We start from the raw sequence: 20,141 nt of genomic DNA, 5'->3' as shown, positions 1-20,141 counted from the left end.
ATTAAAAGAAATACTTATTTCCTATGGAAAAAAATGGTTCTTGTTTTTGAAGCTTATCTGGAAAGCCACTTGAAAGAAATTACAATGGTTCTCATCTCTTAGACATATCTGCACAGAAAAGTTAGTCAATAATTATTAGTTCTGAACTTTCCATGCTCACATCTCAATTACATGTATAGATCTTCCTTGAGTGATGCCTTGCAGCTTCATATAAGATTTTCTGTCATTCAGATGTGGAGTGAAAAAATCATGTGCCTACAAGTCTCCCCCATATCCTGTGAATACGACATGTGCAGAACAAATTAAAAGTTTGAGTTGAACTTCACAAAGCAGGAATATGACAGCTTGCAGATTTGCCTTATGATACTGTATTTTGGCATCATTACATCAGGGCAAAATGCCATCCTGCAATAATATAAGGAAATATCAGCTTAGAAGCATGACAGGAGATGATTACAGTTGCATTTTTAGTTTTCATTTCTTCATACATGAACGGGAATGAACTGAATCCAATAATCAGATAAAAAATAGCACTCTTACCAGGCTGTTGTCCTCCATCTCTATGTAGTCTCTAATTACAGTATTGTAGCTGTAATTAGTTGGTGGCAGAGTCAGGACAAGTACGTGGTGCATGTAATCAGCTGAGATGTTCTTCTTGAAGTACGTGTTACTGCAAAGCAAAGCACAAGTATCCCATGAACACTGAACAACAGGGTCAATGGTATCCACGACAGAATTCTCAACAGTACTCTTATTTAAGAGGTTAAAACAGTAGTTCTAAAAATAAAATTTCATCATGCACACAATTCTTTATGTCATTCATTCCCTGATGCCAGCTTTTGTACCTAAATATATTAAAAGATAATATCAAGGAGACCTGCCAATCTGACAATCAAAGGTTGTTGTGAACTACTGTTATTATTGTAACTGTTTGCTTTCTGTCCTGTTTATTGCCTCTTTTTTTTTTTCAAGCAGAGTTTATATTTATTAAAACTCAGCTTCTCCTTGGAATTCACTATACAGCAATCATAGTTTCATCATGTTACAGTGCCTGTTTCTGAGCTCTTCTGCACTCTTTTTGCTTGTTCCTTTAATTTTCATATTTCCTGCTTGAATTGAGCACAGCAGGAGTTGCACTAAAAGCATTTAACAGGAGGGAATAAAACAATCACAGAGGTGTGGAGAGCAGATTATTGATTCATTTGTTTAATTCAGTGAGATAGGAAAATCAGAGGAAACCGTGTTAACTTGAAAACTCTGCTAAAACAAGCAGAAGATGTTGTAGTTTTCAGGTATCTTTAGTTTCATCACCCTGACAGGCCATCTGGAAGTGCTTTGCAGACTGGCCACCACCAGATTCACATGTTAAAGAAGAATTTAGTAATAGATATTAGTGTCAACTGGAAGCATCTGTCATTGCTATGGCTAGACTAATAGAAAGAAAATAATTGTATGAGCCTTCTCTCATTATTCATGGTTAAGTTCAGTATTCATGGTTGTCAGTCAGTACTGACTGTACAGTACAGTCAATACTGTATTAAGACTTTTTGGAGACTATCAGCTCCACTCCATCACCATCTGATTGGATTCTGACACCAGAGCCCTGTCCCTGCCTTTTCCTGAATCTTCTGACTTTTACAATGCACTTTTCACCCTAAAGAATTTCAAGATGTTTTTCATCCAGGCTTGAACTGAACTAGCCAATTGAAAAGGAAACCTCATTAAACTCCACCAGACTGGATAATCCTCCAGCATCCCACCTCTCTTTAGGGAGGCTTAAAGACTGTGTTTGTGTCCTGCTCATCAGACAGCTCAGAGCTGACGAAAATTCAAATCTATCACTTTTTCAGAGGCACTTCACTCCTGGAGAAGCACGGGACTTTGCCTACTCTCCCTCTTACAGCTTGAGTTTTCATCTAATAAATTTGTCTGTATTTTGGTTTTTTTCAAGAAGAATAATGTGATTTGAGATACATAGCAAAACAAAGGTCTGTAGAAAGTTTAAGAAGGGAAGCATATAAAGCAGCTGAGGCAGCTGGCTATATCAGAAGAATGCATATCACAGCAAAAAATCTCCTAATCATCCTCACCTATTGTAATGCAACAATCATACCTACAACACCAATGTTAAAACACTCACATACACAGTTCCCATTGTGCATTTGCAAAGAATCAGGAGTTGAGGCCAGTTGCCTCAGGAAAAGCAAATGGGGATTCCTAGTGCCTGGATAAAATTGTGGAATGCTGAAAGCTCTTAGAAGCACTTCTGAAAAAATAGATATGGTGAATCTGAAAGCATACAGAATAGAGAAGATCCTGTTAAAACCTGAACAGGATCCAGTTTGGAACCAAAGGTTAAATCTCTGAAGTCATTAACCCACAGTTTCCCAGAACTGACCTGTTATGGTCAGCTTTAGACACAAGAGCTGGGAAGCCCCACTAGCCCTAGAAGTTCATAGAATCTTTTTGCTACACCAACAGTGGAGTAACATCAAGATATGGGCACACACATTTGCCCTGTAATCATCCATCCATCCATCCATCCATCCATCCATCCATCCATCCATCCATCCATCCATCCCACCAGCACTGTGACAGGCAATAACTTTCTACCAGACTGTGACTTGCTATGGCAACTGGGGCTATACCCAAAAAACACCTGGTTTAGGTATCTACACTTAGCTGTACAGATGTAATCTTTGCTGTGTCACTTAGGTTTAGAGACAGACATCAGCTCTCAGTCCTTGTATACAGCCAAGGCTTTTGAGGAAACCATAAGTAAGGCAAATTTATGTCAGACATCTTCAAGTTTTGTAATTAGCAATATTAAGAAGAAATTAAATGATAGAAAGCTTAGGTTGTATACTAAGAAATTTCTCTGAGAATTTATGTTTCTGTGGTATAAAGATGTTGAAGAGGTGATTATAAAGTGCAAGAGTTATAAACTGGGAGAACAGTTGTATCACATAAATAATTTAAAAACTGGATAAATGGAGTCTATAAAACTATACTTTAAGTCCTATTTACATAATTGTTTGGTTGGGTGGAGTGTATGAAAAATGTACCATATCTCAAATGAACCATATCTCATGACTATTCTGACTTTGGACTCTGTGCTTCTTTCATGGTTTCCTGCATCAAGGAGCTCACAGGACAACATTAAACCTACTTGCTCTGTCAGTGCCTTAGAAAAATATTATATGAACCAAAAGGGATTTTGTAGAGGACGTGCCATGAATTAAACCCTATGCATGTTGAATAAATGGCAAGACATGAGGACAGATGGCAATATCAAACATTTTGTGAAAGAACGTTTCTTCAACAAAACAGTTCCACTCAGACTATTTCCATTATCTGTTTCTATCCATCAAAGGTGATACTTTACTTGAAGAGATCTATCAGGATGATAACGATGTCATTATCCACCTTCTCCATCCCTAGGTCTGTTCTGACATCCTCTGGAGAGCCACACATGATGATCACTACAGAATGGGAAAAAATACATACAGATTGGTGAGATTTACAGACAAGAAGAGGATGTTTGGCTGCTCACCCATGTTTGAGTAGCAAGCAGTAGAGCAGCTCTGGGCTAAGGCACATTATCTGTGCTGTACTGGGGCCCAGGCACAGAGCTCCAGCCTCTCTGCAGTAAAACTAGGATATCCGAGGGGAAGTGGTAAAAGGCGCTTCAACACCTGCACCATCTTCTGTCTGATTGCACCACAGCACTACCATTATCATACTCAAATAAACATTATGAGTTGTGGTGCCATAACATCAACTCAATATGAACATTTCTAGGTTAAATTGCCTTCAAATAATGGTTTCATTAGCTTGCTTACTCTCACACTTACTTGGCCTGCTGATGCCAGGTGCTTAGTCTTAGGAGCACCTGGTATGAGGTATTTATTCATTCATTTTTCTAGTTTAGATGAATCATTTCCAGAAGTGCCCCTTTATGGCAAAATGAGGTCCATAAATATACCAGGGCTGCAAACACATGAATGATAGAGAGCTTGCAATATCTATATTCTTGTAGTATTTAAAGCCCTTCTTAGAGAAACTGTGATCCCTGGATTTCTGAATATCACAAGAAAGAGCTTGTGCCTAGATGGGAAAATTTACTCCAAAAGCTTTCTGGAACCAGGATATTCCCCCATATTTTATGAGGATGAAGAGAGGAATCTAGGAACTTTGTGTCATTTCATCTTTACATCCATGTAAAATGGTATATCTTTGTTTTCACTTTCCATTTCTGGTGAAAGGCTTTCCCTATAACCTAATTAAGGGGTGGGTTTGACTTCCTTGGAAAAGCAACTCACTTGCAGGGCCAGTGCAGCCTCAACCCCTCCTTACCATTGCTTTTCCGGTTTGGACTTTGCACAGTTTTTCTAAGCAGTTCCGGAGTTCTTAAAATGTCCTTGAACTTGAGTTTTTCAGAGAACTCTGTGATTCCAGCATCTAGCGCATTCATGTACCTGGCATACAGGAACAAAAATATTGTCAGGAAATTGCTAACTCTTCACATTTTCCTAAATCAACCATAGTGCAAGATAGGCTGTTCAGAGTACACAAGAGTGTTTATAAGCTGGTATGAAACCTCTTCTGCAGCAATAAAAGTGAAAGAATCAATACATGGCATGAAAGGTGCAGAAATGCTTGGAAAGTCAACCAGAGGTATTTGAGCATGGTTGTACAAAGGACGGATTTGGAAAATGCAATGATGTAATAAGAGATTAACAATTAAAAAAAAATAATCAAGGATATGAGGAAATTGCAGGAAGTGAGACTAACAGGGAGGCAGAGCCATTAAGCTCTGCTATTTAAGACATCAGCAGTAAAGTAAGAAGGCGCATGTGAAGGTTCAAAGAACTAAACAGGAACTACAGAAAGAACTGAGATAAAAACTACACATGTACCCTGAGTGTGAGAGAAGTAAAGAAAGAAAAGAAGCAACAAAAAATGCATACAGAATCAGTTAAAGCTTGAAGGGAAAAATGAGCTCAGCAAATAAATCGTGCAAGTAAAATTTGCTAAAAGATTGAGGAAAAACAGTGAGCTCCTTCTTCTACTCTTGCTTCAATATGTAATTTCTGAGAAGAGATATTCTATCTGAAATAAAGTTAATGCAGAGGAATAACCAAAAGAGCTCTCTTTGTTTTCAAACTACATAATCTACCAGCACTGAGATCTCAGTCCTATGAGCTACTAAATACCTTTTGCTTCCTTATTTCTTTTTTTTTTCCTTTAGGAACAGAATTATTAACCATTTATTTACAGAAACATATGCATAGTTGAAACATAACCTGATTTTGCTATCACTGTGGGCATCCACTTATTTTTATATATATGGGAAAAACAATTAGCTCATGAAGTAATACTTGTGAGAAAATCAATCTTTTAAAATAACACTTCAAAAACCTTCACACTGACAGTTTCTATTAAGACAGGATGAGATGCATTGTTACAATTAAATTAGGATAAAAAGTGGGCAGAGATACAAAATTCATTTTTTTGTTGTTAATTCAACAATAAAGGGGCTTGAATAATTCTGAAGTCATAAAGAAGGTCCTGGTCAGAGGCATTAAAAAAAGTAAAATAAGAAACACTTGAAAAGTTCAGAAATAATTTTCATGCAATTATTTCACTGAAAGGTATGAAACCTGAAGAATTAAAGGGATTTAGCTAAAAAGTGTGTAGTGAATTAGCAATTTCAGCTGCAAACATGGAGATGTAGAGATTGTAGTAAGAGATGAGTGAAGTACACTGATATTTTGAAACATCAAAGAGAGGTAATCATAGCAATTACATCATGTGATCAAGTTACTATCTATACTAAGAAAGAAAGAAGAAAAAATATAAGTCCATAAATACCTACAAAAGAATTAAATGGAGACCAGGTTTTAGGTTTCTCAATTCTCTCAATTCAGGAAAAAAAAACTATTAACCTTTTCATTCTGTATCCAAAATAAATATATATAAATAAATATATGCTTCTATCAATCTGAAGCAAACACAGTACATTTTGCTTAGAATTCTGCAAGTCCCTCAGGTTATGAATTAGAAATATATATAGTAGTTATATAGTTGTTACCTTTCAGCTACATTTATTAAATTAGTAAGAGAAATGAGATTTTTTTTTTTAATTAATCAGCTTTCTATATCCCAAAATGGGAAAAAAAATCAAAGGAGCATAGAAACACTCACATGAGCTGAAAGTTAAATAAGACTTAATAACAGAAAAGTTATTATGAATACTGGTATATTAAAGAGTCTATTGTCTAAAAGCAGCCAAGACAAGTAGAAAACCCAGCATTTCTGAGAATCAAGCACAGCCTGATGTTTCAGGTCACAAAATGAATCCTATCTCCTTTGCTCCAAACTGGTGAGAGTATAGCTTAAACTCTGCAATCACTGGGGTAAATTTGTTTGAAGAAAGATACAGTTTGAATTTTGGAAATAGTGCCTACAAATTGAAGCCATTAATGTAGAAAAGCACTTTAAGAGCTTAGTAAGATCCCTAACCTAAAAAGGCACCTATGGAAGAACTTATATATTAATATGAAGTTTTATTAAGGAGGCTGTAAACAAGTATTTTCATCACAAACAACATGTGGGCTATGTTGTCCAAAGGAAAAGCAAAGGCTTGCAAATATTTAAAATAGACTGAGAGAAACATTCAAGTAAGTGCTACAGCTAAAAACTACAATTCATCTTTTCTTTCTCTCATTTCTTGGTAGCAGTAAGACACCTCCCAAAGTGTAGGACTGAAATAACATTTTGCAGAAACCATGTCTGAGGGTGGAGAGAGCATATATCAACAGCTGGGTCAGAGGTGGATCCAGATCTTACCAGAGGCATGGCTCTGAGGTATCAATTCTCTTGTAAATGTAGACAGATTCCCAGGTCGTGGTTTTGAATGGCAGACCAGAATGTCTCCAAAAATAATAGAAGAATTGGTTCAGTTTCCTGGCTGGGGTCAGAAGGCGCGTTAGGTTTACTTTGTAGTCACAGGACAGTCCAAAGCTCCCTACAGAGATCAGAGGCAGGCTCAGTATTGTTTCAAGTCTGAAGGAAGAGATAAGAGGACAAGTCTGAACAGATTGCTGTTGCACCAAGGCAGCTACCTAATTTCCATCCTCACCTCCCTCGTTTCTTGTGCCCTGAGTTAGTTTAACACAATTTGAACCTGAACCAGAAGGCTCCTCAAGAACACAAGGAGATTTCAAGTCTGTATTGGTACCGAAAAGGCCTGTGGAACTGCTCTAGACAACTTCTCGCACTGTCTCCAGTTACCCCTGACCTTTTGGGTACCACACACCATTTCAGCCCCAAGGGTTGTGGCTGAAAAACGTCCAAAGACTCACGACAGGCTCCCTGCCTGCCATTACCATGGGATGGATTTATTCTCCTATTGGGACAGTGCTGCAGGGTGACAGCTTTTTGCCATGAAAAAAGCTTCACTCCTACAATTCAAAGGAAAAATCTTCATTTCACAAAGGTGTATTTTAGGAGCTGTACAACAGCAGCAGTCAGGGAGAAAAAAATTAAGGCAACCCTCTGCCGACAAGGAATTTGTAAAACAAAGATCATTTTAAACACAGGGACAGTAAGCTTCTAAGGACAAAAATATATTCCTTGATGCTGCAATGTTATCTGACTAAATGCAAAATATTTTTGTTCTTGTTTGATGCTTTTTTATAACAGGGAATTTTGCCTGCAAAAACCATGGCCATAAGAGTTGTTGGCATTATTGTCACAAAATTTTATTTTCCGGGTAAAGTCCACTTACCCAGTTACAGGGTTTTTACTTATTGCAACAGAAACAGACATAGATGATGTAATAAATGACAGGGAGAGTATTTCACTAATTAAACAGGTTTGTTTGGGGTTTTTTTCTGACAGACTTAGCATAGAAGATAATAGATTATTTCAGTTAAAAGGGACCTACAAAAATCATACAGTCTAGACTACTTCAGGACTGACCAAAAGCTAAAGCATGTTATTCATAGAAACACAGACTGGTTTGGGTTGGAAGAGTCCTTAAAGATCATTAGTTCCAAACCCCCTGCCATGGACAGGGACACCTTCCACTAGACCCCTTACTAACTGCATTGTCCAAATGCCTCTTCAACATGAACAAGCTTAAGGTACGATTAATCCCTCTAGGTAGCCTGCTCCAGTGTTTGGCCATGCTCTCATTAAAAGCATGCTTCCTAATGTCCAACATATATAGACAGCTTTGAATCATTCCCACTTGTCCTGTTGCTGAATCCCAGGAAGAAAATATCAGCACCTCCCTCTACATTTGCCCTTCTCAGGAAGCTGTAGAAAGCAACAAGTTTTCCCTTCAGCCTCCTTTTCTCCAAATAAGACAAACCAATGCCCTCAGCTCCTTACAGGACTTCCCACTCACTCCTTCCAGCTCTTTCACCAGTTTTGTAAGCATTCTAGGACCTTCACATCTTTCTGAAACTGTGGGGCTCAGAACTACACACAGTGCTCAAGGTGAGGCCACAACACCACTGAGTACAGCTGGATAATCACCTTTCCTGATAGCTGGTGATGCTGTTATGATGCACCCCAGGGAAGGGTTTGCCCTCTGTGCTGCCTGGGCACACTCCTGACTCGTGTCAAGACTGCTGCCAACCAGCACCCCCAGATCCCTTTCTGCAGGGCTGCTCTCCAGCTACTCCTCAATCAATCATTCAACTTACTGTCAGGAATTAGAAGTTTCCCTATCAAAACTGGGATTGTATCCATGGGCTTTGGAAGGTGATTTTCTTCCACCTACCAAACAGAGTGGCTATGCATAAAAGTCCTACTGCCTTGACTGTAGACCTCGGGGTATCTGATGTACTCTAAACACTAATGTGTCTGCAGGTTTGTTGTTCACAAAACAACTTCATTCAGCAGTTGACATCATTAACACCACAATACAAGGGGGAAGAATTGGTACTTACGAGACCATTTGGTAGGTGGCATAAGTGCAAGCGGGTCCTATGACAGCACAGCCAAGTGTGCCAGAATCCTGCAAGGGATCAAAAAGGGTCATTTGGGATAAAGCAGAAGACCGGCAGAGAGAGGTGGATGGGAGAATGAAGAAAATTGTATCATATGGGGAGTCACAGAATTTACTTAGCAAAAGCAAGAGAAGAGTAGGAAAGGAGCTACAGAAACTTTAAAAGAGCAAACATAAAGGGGAGGAGGAAAAAATCACAGAAAGCCAAAAAAAAAGATAAATTATGACATTTGTTAAGACACAGACAGCAAGTAAGGATTAAAATACTGTTATAGTTGCACATTTGAAGTTACACACCCCAGAAGAGTTTGCATTTGCAGAAGACAGGGTGGTTGGTATTACAAGGTCCTGTGTATCAGAAAAGTTATTAGTTAAGTGCATATGAAACTAGTATTTTTAAAAATCCTTCCATGACTATCAAATGAGGCCTGACCTGTATCTTTGTGTGTCATGAGGGATAATTTCTTCGCAAAGACTAGAGCATGGTCATAGATCAGTAGAATTGAAAATTCTCATTGGATTGACCAAGTTTAACTCAGAGATGTGAAAATCTTCAGAAGCATGGCTTCTTGTAATGCACAGATTTTAACTGAAGCTTTTCCTCATATTAAAGTACTCATTTAGTTTCTCTCACATGACTTCGGTGATTTCTAGTGAGAAGCAAGAATTTCATCTTTGCCCTTTGGGCATAGTTCCATAAGCATTTCATTTGTAACAGTGCCAGCCTAATGATTTCTCTGCCCACATGTCCCCATCCTCACCACAGCTCTCTCTTCTGTGTATTGTGTAAACTGATGGTGAACCAGATCAGGATCTGATCCAGTTGGAAATGGATCTTTTTGCTCTACTTGGGCTGTTTTGAGTATTTGAGTTGTTGGTTTGGTTTTTTTAGTTAATTGCTATTTGGGGTTTTTTTAATGGATTGTTTCGGCTCTCTGACCACACGAAGAGTTGTGCAGATATAAAAAGGAGGACAACTTCTTAAGCATAGGAAAAGGAGCCAGAAGCTGAAGGCAGTCTTTGGGAAGCGTTCATAGAATCTTTCTCCAGTATTTGCCTACTTCTTTTCACAAAACATACAGGAACATCTTCTCTTTGAAAACTTCACTTCCCTGTCAAATTTCTTTGAAACAGAATAGCAGGATTAAAGGTTAACAAGGAAAGACAGAGACACACATGCACACCCAGGCAGAAGGAAAGAAGTCTGCTACTCACATAAATGGTTTTGATGAGCTCCACACCTTCACAGGTGCTAGTACGGCAGCCTTGTGAGACATAGAGTGATGAATTAAAGGGGTGGAAGGTGGCATCCACTGTAACATTTTCTCCTGTAACACAAATGTAAAAACAAACAGCATCATGAATTGCAGGTAACTACTAATATACTATTATCCCTCTCCTTCTGACACAGGTCTGAGCAGTCTTACTCTGTGAGGTCTCCCTGCTTCCACAAAGTCTACCTACAACCTAACCCCCACGACCATGGATGTGATTGTGAAGCCCACTCCAATGTGGACTGCTGACTTCTGTTGAGTGCTAGTGCTTCCAGTAAAAAGTACATCTAGTGTTGGCCATGACTAGATAAATTTTTTAAGGCTCTGTAAGAAGAAACTGAGAGACCACTTTCCAATAAAATTGGACAAAACCCTTAAACTAGAGGGCAGATAGGGAATAGATAATATTTATTTAATTATTTCCTTGGAATCTCTTTTCCCCATGATATTATAGAGTGACAATAGATGGATGATGTTGAAAGAAGAGGTAAGATATCAAAATAAATAAAAGCAATGTGATTCAAAATGAAGGAAAATATGGGCTGCAGATTCTTTAGTCATGACGTGATCAACAGATAGGGTCAAGAGGAAAATTATTTTCAGAAAGTAGAGGCTAAACCAGTCAGGAGAGAAAGCAAGGGCAACCCAGTTACTGCACTAGATGGATCACTGGTCCTGTCTGATCTAGTTCAGTAACTTCCATGTTACCAAACCCAGCTGAACATGCAGAGATGCATGCAGGTAGAGTCTGCTCAAACACCATGAAAACATATATAGTTATGCCTACTTCTATTTATACAAAGAGGTAACTATTTCCAAAAGATCTACTTCTTTCCAGAAGATGGGCAAGAAAGGAGCCTGTCTGAGAAACACCTTGCTAAAGGTCAGGTAAGTATAAAACTGTGACACAAAGTGTGACAAGAAATCACATGAAGAGAGGGGTAACCAACACCCATTGGCTTACCTGTCATCTGGAATTCCTTTCGTACCCTTTCCAAGGCTTGCTTCACAGCTGACTTCAAACTATTAGTACTTGATGGGAAATCCGAGTAGTTCATGAGCATCACATTGATCGCATAACTGTTGTTGCTACACCGATTTGAACCCACTTGCTTCAGCAGCTGCAGTGAGGAAAACAAAGGCCAAATGGCCAGCACCAATACCAGTTGCTTCATCATTGCTCAGTTCAGACCCACTGTGTGTGCTCTCCCATTTCTTTTGTCTTCTAACTCTCTTTCTTTCAGATACTCTACATTGATTTTGTTCCTGGATAGAAAGATTTCCACTCTGTAGATTCAAAAACAGGCTGTGCAATCCTTCTCTTCCTGCACTTCCCTATCCCCTTCCCTGCCTTCCTTCACCTCTGCCCGTGCCTCCAGTGTACTAGGTGGCACTTCAAGGTGAAAAACTAGCAGCAGCAAAACTCAGGAAAAGAGAGGCTAAAGGTTGCTGAGAATGTTTGCTCATGGAAAGGTTGAGGCTATAAACCAAAACATTACCAGAAACCTTGCCTGATAAGTGCACTAACTCTTGATCACAGGCATAAGCCGAGAGGAGAAAGGGGAGGAGACATATGAACCATAAATACAACTCTTCAAAATGGAAATAAAATATAAGGTCTGTTAAAGCCTAGAGGAAAACAGATGGTTACTTCCTTCATGTTTGCATTGCCCTACATCTCTTGATTACACTGCCACACCATCTCTGCTGACTGAGCTCATAAATTGAGGGTGTATTTTTTTCAGTGATAAGTTACCAGTTTCATTCCTTTAGCTTATAACAGCGAAGTACCTTTTGTGCTGACAAAAATGTCCCACTTAGAGTGCTTCACACCAAAGCCTTTCTTTCCTCTTACAGACCCAGTAAAAGGCTTGTCCACTCATTCTCGCCCAGCAGTGTGCACCAAAGCACCCTAGGTCTGCCCCAGACACATCTGCTCACGTCTGCTCCCAGCCAGCACAGCTCCCATCACCCATTCCCACCTCCTCAAATAGGGGCCCTAGATAATCAAATTTTATGTGATGAAACTCTTGCATCAGGTAAGGATTAGCAGAGCTGAAGGTCTCTCAGACCTGCAGGACCAAAGCTAAATTTTAAATGGCATCACTAAAAGTACCCCACAAAACATCAACAAACAACAAACAAACAAACAAAAAACACCCCACAAGCCACAAGCCCTGTGGAAAACTCTAGGCACTCTGGGCACAAAGAAAACAAATTTAAATTATGTATAGAGTGTGCTTTTGCTGAATATGGGGTGTTTATGCATACATACAACAGCTTCTGTTTTTCTACTGAAACCTACACTGTCAGAGGCTGTCAGATAATAAATAAAAGTTCACTTTTATTACCTTCCTGAAATAATTTTAAGACAAATAATGAAAATAATCAGAAACTATGTAAGTTACAGGGCTTGTAGTATAAAACAAGACTACAATTTCACGGCTTCTTTCAAAGCCTACATATAGAAGGTATGGAATACACCTCAGATATATTTGCACAGACCTTTTTATATAATTCTATTTTAATAATTAATTACTATTGCTTGAATCTTTCTAATACCCAGAGAAGAGCATGACCCAGCATTTAAAAGTAGCCCATAAACATCTCTGCATATTTAATCTAGCATTTGTAATTAATAATACAAATTAGCAGTCTGTCATGTAAACATGTGGACTATGGTTGGCTAGAGCCACAGATTGAGAATGGAACACAGCTTTTCATGTGGAGATCATCTGCTCATCATTGGCTCATTTTATAGGTATTTCCAATGTCCTTGAAACTTATCCCATATAAGTCAATAAGAGATTTATCATTAACTTCAGCAGAGCAGGATTTGCATTTTTATATTCTTCTTAGCCTATCTGGGAGAAAGAGTCAGTATGGATAATGCAACTAGAACTGAGTATTTTACACAGCTGATCACACAGGCAGTATGTAATGACACTGAGGTCTCCCTGGCTTTGTATCTATCAATGTATTCATTTGGTTTTCTTAGCAGCTTAAAACTGTCCTTTAAAAACAAAAAGTAAAATCAACGATAGCCTTATCACAGAATTTCTTTTTACTCTCTCCCTAGTCCTACCCCATCACAATGCCACAGCCCCAGCCAGAATATGATGTAAATTAATTGCTGACTTCTCAATTTTTTAGTTGCCTGGTGTGTGTGTGTAGTCTCTCAATGAATTCCCATGATAGAAGAATCTGGTGATGTGGAGCAGCAGGGAGTGTGGCAGGAGGCAGCAGCTAGGATGAAACAAGCTATCCATGACACCTGCCAAACACCACACTTTCCCTTGTACCTTGGGGCCTTCAACATCAAACAGTTTCCTGGCAGACTGATCAGTAACATCTGGCATAAGAGAGAGAAAGAAAAGCTGTGTCATTGCACTGTAAATATGACAGTTACTGATTCTATAGATGTTCATGAGGGTGGAGTGAAGAAAAAGTAAATAAATGAGTCAGATGTATTTGATAGGCTTGCCACAAGCAAAAGCAAAAGCTTCTTTAAGTTTGTCCTTGTTGCTGCCTCTGCTTAAGGCATTGTTAGCCCTGAGGAATAGAAGAGATGACACACAAATCCCAATCCATTCATAGTGTTCTGGCTGCAGAACACAGCTAAGCCACTAAAAATGTCCAGTCTAGCACTTTACAAAATCCAAGGGGTTAACAGTAATACAAACCAGACAGCAAGATTAGTCTGTGAAGGATCGAGTTCAAAAACTCAGAAGTCAGATTATGTGTTGGAGGGAAAAAGAAAGCTTTTTGACTCCTGTAGGTGACTGCAGCTTTAACTAGAAATACTGGTTTACAACAGAACTGGTAATGGAAGCATCCTGAAGGCAAATGCAAATAACCCTGCCTTCTACTGAAAGAGTGTCTCTCATGAGTGGAGAAACAGAGTAAGAAATTCAAACACAAGCAATATCCTGCCTAAGGTAGCCTCTCTTGACAACTCACAAAACATCTTTAAAGCACATCTTCTAGAACTATTTATTCCCTCCTAAAAGTGCTGAGATTTAAACAATGTCTAAGGAATAAGGTGCTAAAAAATGGCATCTGACATCCCCAGTGCATTCTTTTAAGCTGTAGATTCTAGGTATCAGCTACTGCTATAATCTTGGCAGAAAGGTAAAAAAGATCTCAGCATTACATACCTGCACTACGTGCAAGGGTCTATCCAAGAAGTCAGTTCTTAGGTGAACATCAGCTTGAGACCCACATTTTTGTAATCTGAGTAAGATTAACAGCTCATGGAGATTATTCAGCAGCACAGGGATGATTCAGATTCTGACAGACAGGCCCTGTATTTATTTGTCTGAAGAAAAAATTCAGTTTCTCACCACCACCATTACCTGCCCATATATTGCATAACCACAAAACACCATAATAGCTCTCTGTAGGTATTCTTATATTCAGTGTTAGATTAGAAATACCATCTCAAATTAATTCACCAGAGAACTGTATCACTGGTTTTAGTGGAAAGTGACATTTAGTGCCTGGTTCTTCAGCACTTTAAAGCACTGTATTTGTTCTGCCCTAGGATTTACTGGATAATAAACAACAAGATACTATAGTGTGTATTTGCAACTGATAATCAGCACTGACTTCCTGATTTAAAACTACTCTGAGAAGTTATCTCAGTTTTCTGGAAAACTCAAGGACAGCCAGAGAAAAAGAAAAGAAAAAAAATTCCAAAAACTTGTTCCTCTCTCAGCCTATGAAAGGTTATGGTCTATAGAACATTTTCCACTCATTTTTTTAACGCTGCATGTGACAGGGTTTTCCTCATTTCAGTGGCTTCTCTTTTGTTGTGCAGAGTCTGAAAGTCCTGAAAATGTGAATGATAGGCTAGCCTGGGCACCACAGAGTCCCTTTGCCTATCAGCTCATAATGTATTGCAACTGATTGATGCACTATCTCCAATATCTTTACCACGTTACATTTTAGGATCTTATTACTGGCATGCAGCCTAATTTATTTTTTCCTTAGTTACCAAACATTATTTCTATTTGACCACTCATAGAGAGAATATAGAGAGAATATGTGGAATGAAAATTGCAGTCTCAGAAGAGCCAAAGAATTAGGTGAAGGTATCAAGTGCCGGTAGTCAGTCAAACTGCTACTTGTGGTAGTTGGCAACAATAGTCTTAATAAGCCTGAAAATAACACAAACATATTGTCAGCTTGTTTTCAATTTCTTTGATACCAAAGACAACCAAGGTAGCATTTTTCAAGCCACTGGTTTGTAAAAAAACATGCATTGTGATACAATCATCTTGTTTTGCAGAATAACATATTTTGACAGTGTCCTTTAAAATGTAATTTTTCCCTGAATATTTGGTACGATTATTTCTCGGTGTCATTTAATTACAATTGTTGCAATCAGCTTACGTTTTTCACAGTTGTACATTACTTTTTTTATTTTCTCCAGGGCCAGGAACTTTGACAGTACACAAGAATATGAAGTTCCATTAAAATAAAAGAGATGCTGCAAGTCTCCAGTATTGCAGAACTGATAAATGTGAAAAAGGGAGAGACAAAAAAATCTGAAAAGATTATAATAAAAATAAAAATAAAAATAAATACATTTATGTTCTTAATTCTCACTAATTCTGAAAAAATTTTCCTTGATTTCAGTGGCCTGAAATCTATCATCTCCGTGTTTTTGCATAAGCAAGGCTCTTAACATTGCTTCCATAAAATACAGAATTTTTAATAATAAATATGCATGAGACATTATATGTTGTATAGTTGATCATATTTAGCCAACAGGATAAGTGCTGAAAAACATCCATGTTGTTTTCAAGTTCTACCCACTATTACTAAGTCTGCTTCCAAATTATATTGGTTGTCTGGGGCTTAAACAGCTTTTACCATGTCTTTAAAAAGATGTCAAAAGTTAGATTGAAGAAAAATAAACCAGAAATGCTTCAGTTTCCCTTTTCTCAATTTTGTTAGAGGTTGGAATCACAAATGCGGTTACAGACAGAATAGAAAAAAATACAGCAATGTAATAACTGTGTTTATTTAACGTCAGTAACTTATTAGTTTCAACTGAAGAGTAGAAAAATATCTTCTTTAACTTTCAATATTAGAGAGGAGAACAGGAAAATGAAATAATGTTTTCCCATCTTTTAAATTATTTTTACAACACTTCTACTCTCTAGACTTAGAAGGCAGTAATGTCAATAATTATAAATTTAGCTGTATACATATACAGCAGCTGTATACATAGACCTAGTATACATGTACAGCATGTGTACTAGATGTATAGCAGCTGCATAGCAGCTATATTGACTTGTCAGAAGTGATCTTTTTTCCTTTCTCACTTACTACAAAAGAACATAAAGAAAGATTTTGAAAACACTATTCTTTGGAAGTAGAAACTGATAAAGCCTGCAAACCAACATAAAAACATGTGGGTCATGTGATGCATGATCCTGATAGTACAGCGTGATAATACAGCCATTCCCATGGGTTACTGAGAGTTCAGATTGCTGCCATAATTTAGTTGCTGGCACAGATTAGAATGAAATTACTCTGCAAAGCACTGACTGTTCTCATCAGAAGTTACCAACCTAGTAAGAGGAGCACTACAGACAAGGACAAGAAAAGTGGAATTGCATCACATTACCGACAGCTTGGGTGGTGGCCCCATCTTCCTACTGATCTATTATGTTTCCACATACCAGAAGACAAAGCTAAATATGTGATGTGTCATAAACATCTAGCTCAATTAAGAGTCTTCTTCCTGTTAACCCTTTCCCAACACATACACATTTTGATGTGAATATTATTTATCCACCTAACTTGTATACTACAAAAATAAATAGTAGGAAGTCTTTCCTCTTAACTACTCTTTTCTTTCTCTAAAGGACTTTGTTTCCAGAGTGACAGAATACATTTACCTTTTCAGTAGTTTGCCTCTGTTACATGCTCAGCAGGATATACCTCTGACAAGAGACAATGTAAGCTATCCTTAATGGGCAAACACCTGTTCTGTTTATCTTTACAAAGGTAAAATGGCTGGAGTGTGTAATAATTTATGTCTTGGACAAATACTTCAGTTTCCTTAAACTCTTTCTATTAAACATTACACATGTTTATACTATATGCTGGGACGGAGTTAGGAGATTTTCTAGCTAGTGCATACTTGATCCTGTAAATCCAGGTGGCAGTGGAACACTCTGCAACTATATCAGCACACGTCCTGAACCAGTACAACTGCTTTCTTTGGGACATAGCACCTGCAGTGATGTGGCTTTCTGGCTTGGATAAGTTTGTACAGACGCAGCTAACCATACATTGCATTTTCATGCAATGTTCTGACACTGACTCATAATGGACCAGTGAGTGGATTGTCTTCCTTCAGTTCTACATACATAAACTTCTAAAAACTTACCTAAATGTAATGCTAAGGTTGAATACAAGGACAGCTTTTTTTCTTAACTTGACTGAATCTTGATGACAGGTGCATACTGGAAATATCAGAAAAGTTCTGAAGGTGCATTTCCCATAGACCCATAAAAATCACAGACATAAACATGAGTGAAAACTAAAGTTTTCCCCTCCCAAATAAAGATAAAAATCATCAATTTTCGTGTCACCATTTGGAGGTCTTTAACTGACATGGCTGTTGTTTGCCTTCCTGAGCTGGGTAATAGAGACTGAACAAAAGCATTAAAGGTGCACATGATCCATCAACTTACGTGTTTCAGCTTCTCTCATCATGGGTGGTCTATCCAGGGTAGATTAAGACTCAGAAGTTGCTGACACCATAAAAAAAAGAAGCAAGTATTGTTCAAGTTCCTTGCTTTTAAAGGGATCATTTTCCATTTTCTCATCTCAAAGGATTGCCTTTGTAGCTGTAGCAGGGGAGCATTTCATTGCTCTCACTTCTGTGTACCATTTATCTTGAGATGTCAGATGTTGTCAGGTGCATTTTCAAAGGTACAAGACGCAGAACATGGTGAAGCATCATTACTGAAAGAACATGATCTTACCAAGATATTGTGGAAATTGGAGCACATGATTGTTGCTGATGCAAAGGTCATGTCCTAACCTCTTGCTTTAGTTTATATGATGATGAGTTTTTTTCCACTTTTTGCTTTTGCTTTCTCTCCTTTTTTTTTTTTTTTTTTATTTTCTTCCCCTCCTTCCTCTCCTTTTCTTAGACCTCACTTTCCAGTCTCTGATTTTTTATTTAAACATTCATTGCACCCTCTGATAATTATCTCGTTGTTTAGTCATGGGTGCATGATTTCCATTTTGCTGCCATTAGTGTAAGTAAATTCCCGTTCTCCCAGCAATTATGTGTGGAAATAACCATGAGCATTAATCATTTTTCAGCTCACAGACTAAGGATAATGGCACTGGCTAATAGAATAATGAAGGTAAGAACTGCAGCAGTTGTCCAGTATTATTCTAGAGTAGACAAACTTCTTGACTTGCCTTTAATTTATGAATTGTCATCTTATTGTTTCTTATGAGGAAAAACTATAACATCTCCACCTATTATGTATTGCATCTTAGTAAAAATTTCTACACCAGACATGCTAAAAATATTTTGGTCAGTTTGATGCTGCTGTTACTTTTTATCACAGTTGACACTGTCCTTGTGCCACAGCACAGCCCACTGGCACTGTGCATCTGTTAGCTCTTGTGCATTCCCTAGCTTTGGATCCACCACATACAAATTTAGGAGCCAGTAGGAAATGAAAGAAACCAGTGGAGCATCCGAGAGCTTTCTTTCATTTGCATCAGTATTTTAGCTGTGTTTATACTGATCCTTACAACAACAGGATCCATGAAAGAATCTCTGCAAAAAACCCAGAAGAAACCAATGTAGTAAAATTAAATTTTCAGTTACTTTTTCTTTAAAAAAATAAAAGAATTTTGCCTAATTGTGCTATCTGCTTGACCACATGAAATCAAATCCCTGAAACAGCAAATACTTTCAGAATTATTTATGTAAATTAATTTTCTCCTGACAGAAATAATACCTTACATCATAGAGAAGAGCTATAAAAGCAGACTAAATCACTGGCAAACATTCTTTATCACTTTGACTAAGTAATTAAAAATTAATTTCTTGCAGAGAAATCCTCTGTGGGAGAGTGCATTATCTGCCTTCCCTCTTTGTGGCCTGTGGTATGAAAGCGCATTCATCAACAAGAGACACTATCATGGTGCTGCTGTGCTCCAATGGCCCCTGGCTGCAGAGCAATATCTCAGGGTTGCAAGCTGGGTGTATCATTCCTAGGTCAAGCCATCTTGAAGTGATTGGGACACAGTGAATATCGAAACCATACTCTGAAGAAGCAGCACACAGCTCTTCACTGCTAGTCTATATTACAGATAATTGGAATATGACAGAATATATTTATTCATACAAAAAAAACCCTGAAAAACACACACCAAAAAAAAAAAATAAACCTGGATTTTTTTTCCTGATAAAGTGGAAAAATAAATTTCTTCTCAAGGAAGGCAAAAAGGCAGAAATACATATACTTCATTCTTCCTGTCCAGGATATGTGTTTTTTAGTTAGTTGAGTTGCCAGCAGTAGTGTAGTTTTATTTCTCTGCACTGACATTTCTAATCATAGAAGGCTGGGAAAAATCTCTATGATCATTGAGTCCAGCCATCAACCTAACTCTGCAAGTCCTCAGTCCCCCATGTCCCTAAGTGCCACATCTACATGTCTTTGGAACACTCCAGGGATAGTGATTCCACCACTTCCCTGGGGAACCTGTTCCAATTCTTGACCACCCTTTCAGTGAAGAATTTTTCCTTAATGCCCCATCTAAACCTCCAACCATGTAACTTGAAGCTGTTTCCACTT

At 38.1% G+C, this 20,141-nt stretch overlaps 1 protein-coding gene across 4 annotated transcripts in view; it reads right to left on the bottom strand.

Moving 5' to 3' along the window:
- The window catches only part of GUCY2C (guanylate cyclase 2C), a 54,075-nt gene that overhangs the window by 32,542 nt on the left and 1,392 nt on the right, over window positions 1-20,141 (bottom strand). Inside the window, exons 2-9 of one of the 4 annotated variants that reach the window (XM_086887626.1) lie at window positions 18,009-18,068; window positions 11,261-11,417; window positions 10,238-10,350; window positions 8,964-9,031; window positions 6,853-7,068; window positions 4,357-4,478; window positions 3,386-3,482; window positions 541-670 (exon numbers count right to left, since the gene is read on the bottom strand). In XM_086887626.1, the coding sequence (XP_086743752.1) occupies window positions 541-670; window positions 3,386-3,482; window positions 4,357-4,478; window positions 6,853-7,068; window positions 8,964-9,031; window positions 10,238-10,350; window positions 11,261-11,360 (846 nt within the window). In that variant the 5' untranslated portion in view covers window positions 11,361-11,417; window positions 18,009-18,068. Of the gene's footprint in view, window positions 1-540; window positions 671-3,385; window positions 3,483-4,356; window positions 4,479-6,852; window positions 7,069-8,963; window positions 9,032-10,237; window positions 10,351-11,260; window positions 13,848-18,008; window positions 18,071-20,141 lie in introns of those variants that run through there. The other 3 variants (XM_023934154.2, XM_023934122.2, XM_023934146.2) reach the window with 3 other exon arrangements.

The sequence above is a fragment of the Cyanistes caeruleus genome, chromosome 4 (genome assembly GCF_971803275.1).
Source record: "Cyanistes caeruleus chromosome 4, bCyaCae1.hap1.1, whole genome shotgun sequence".
In the NCBI taxonomy this organism is placed as follows: Eukaryota; Metazoa; Chordata; class Aves; order Passeriformes; family Paridae; genus Cyanistes; species Cyanistes caeruleus.
Note: the sequence above shows the minus strand (reverse complement) of the source record. Positions and strands in the feature narration are given on the sequence as shown.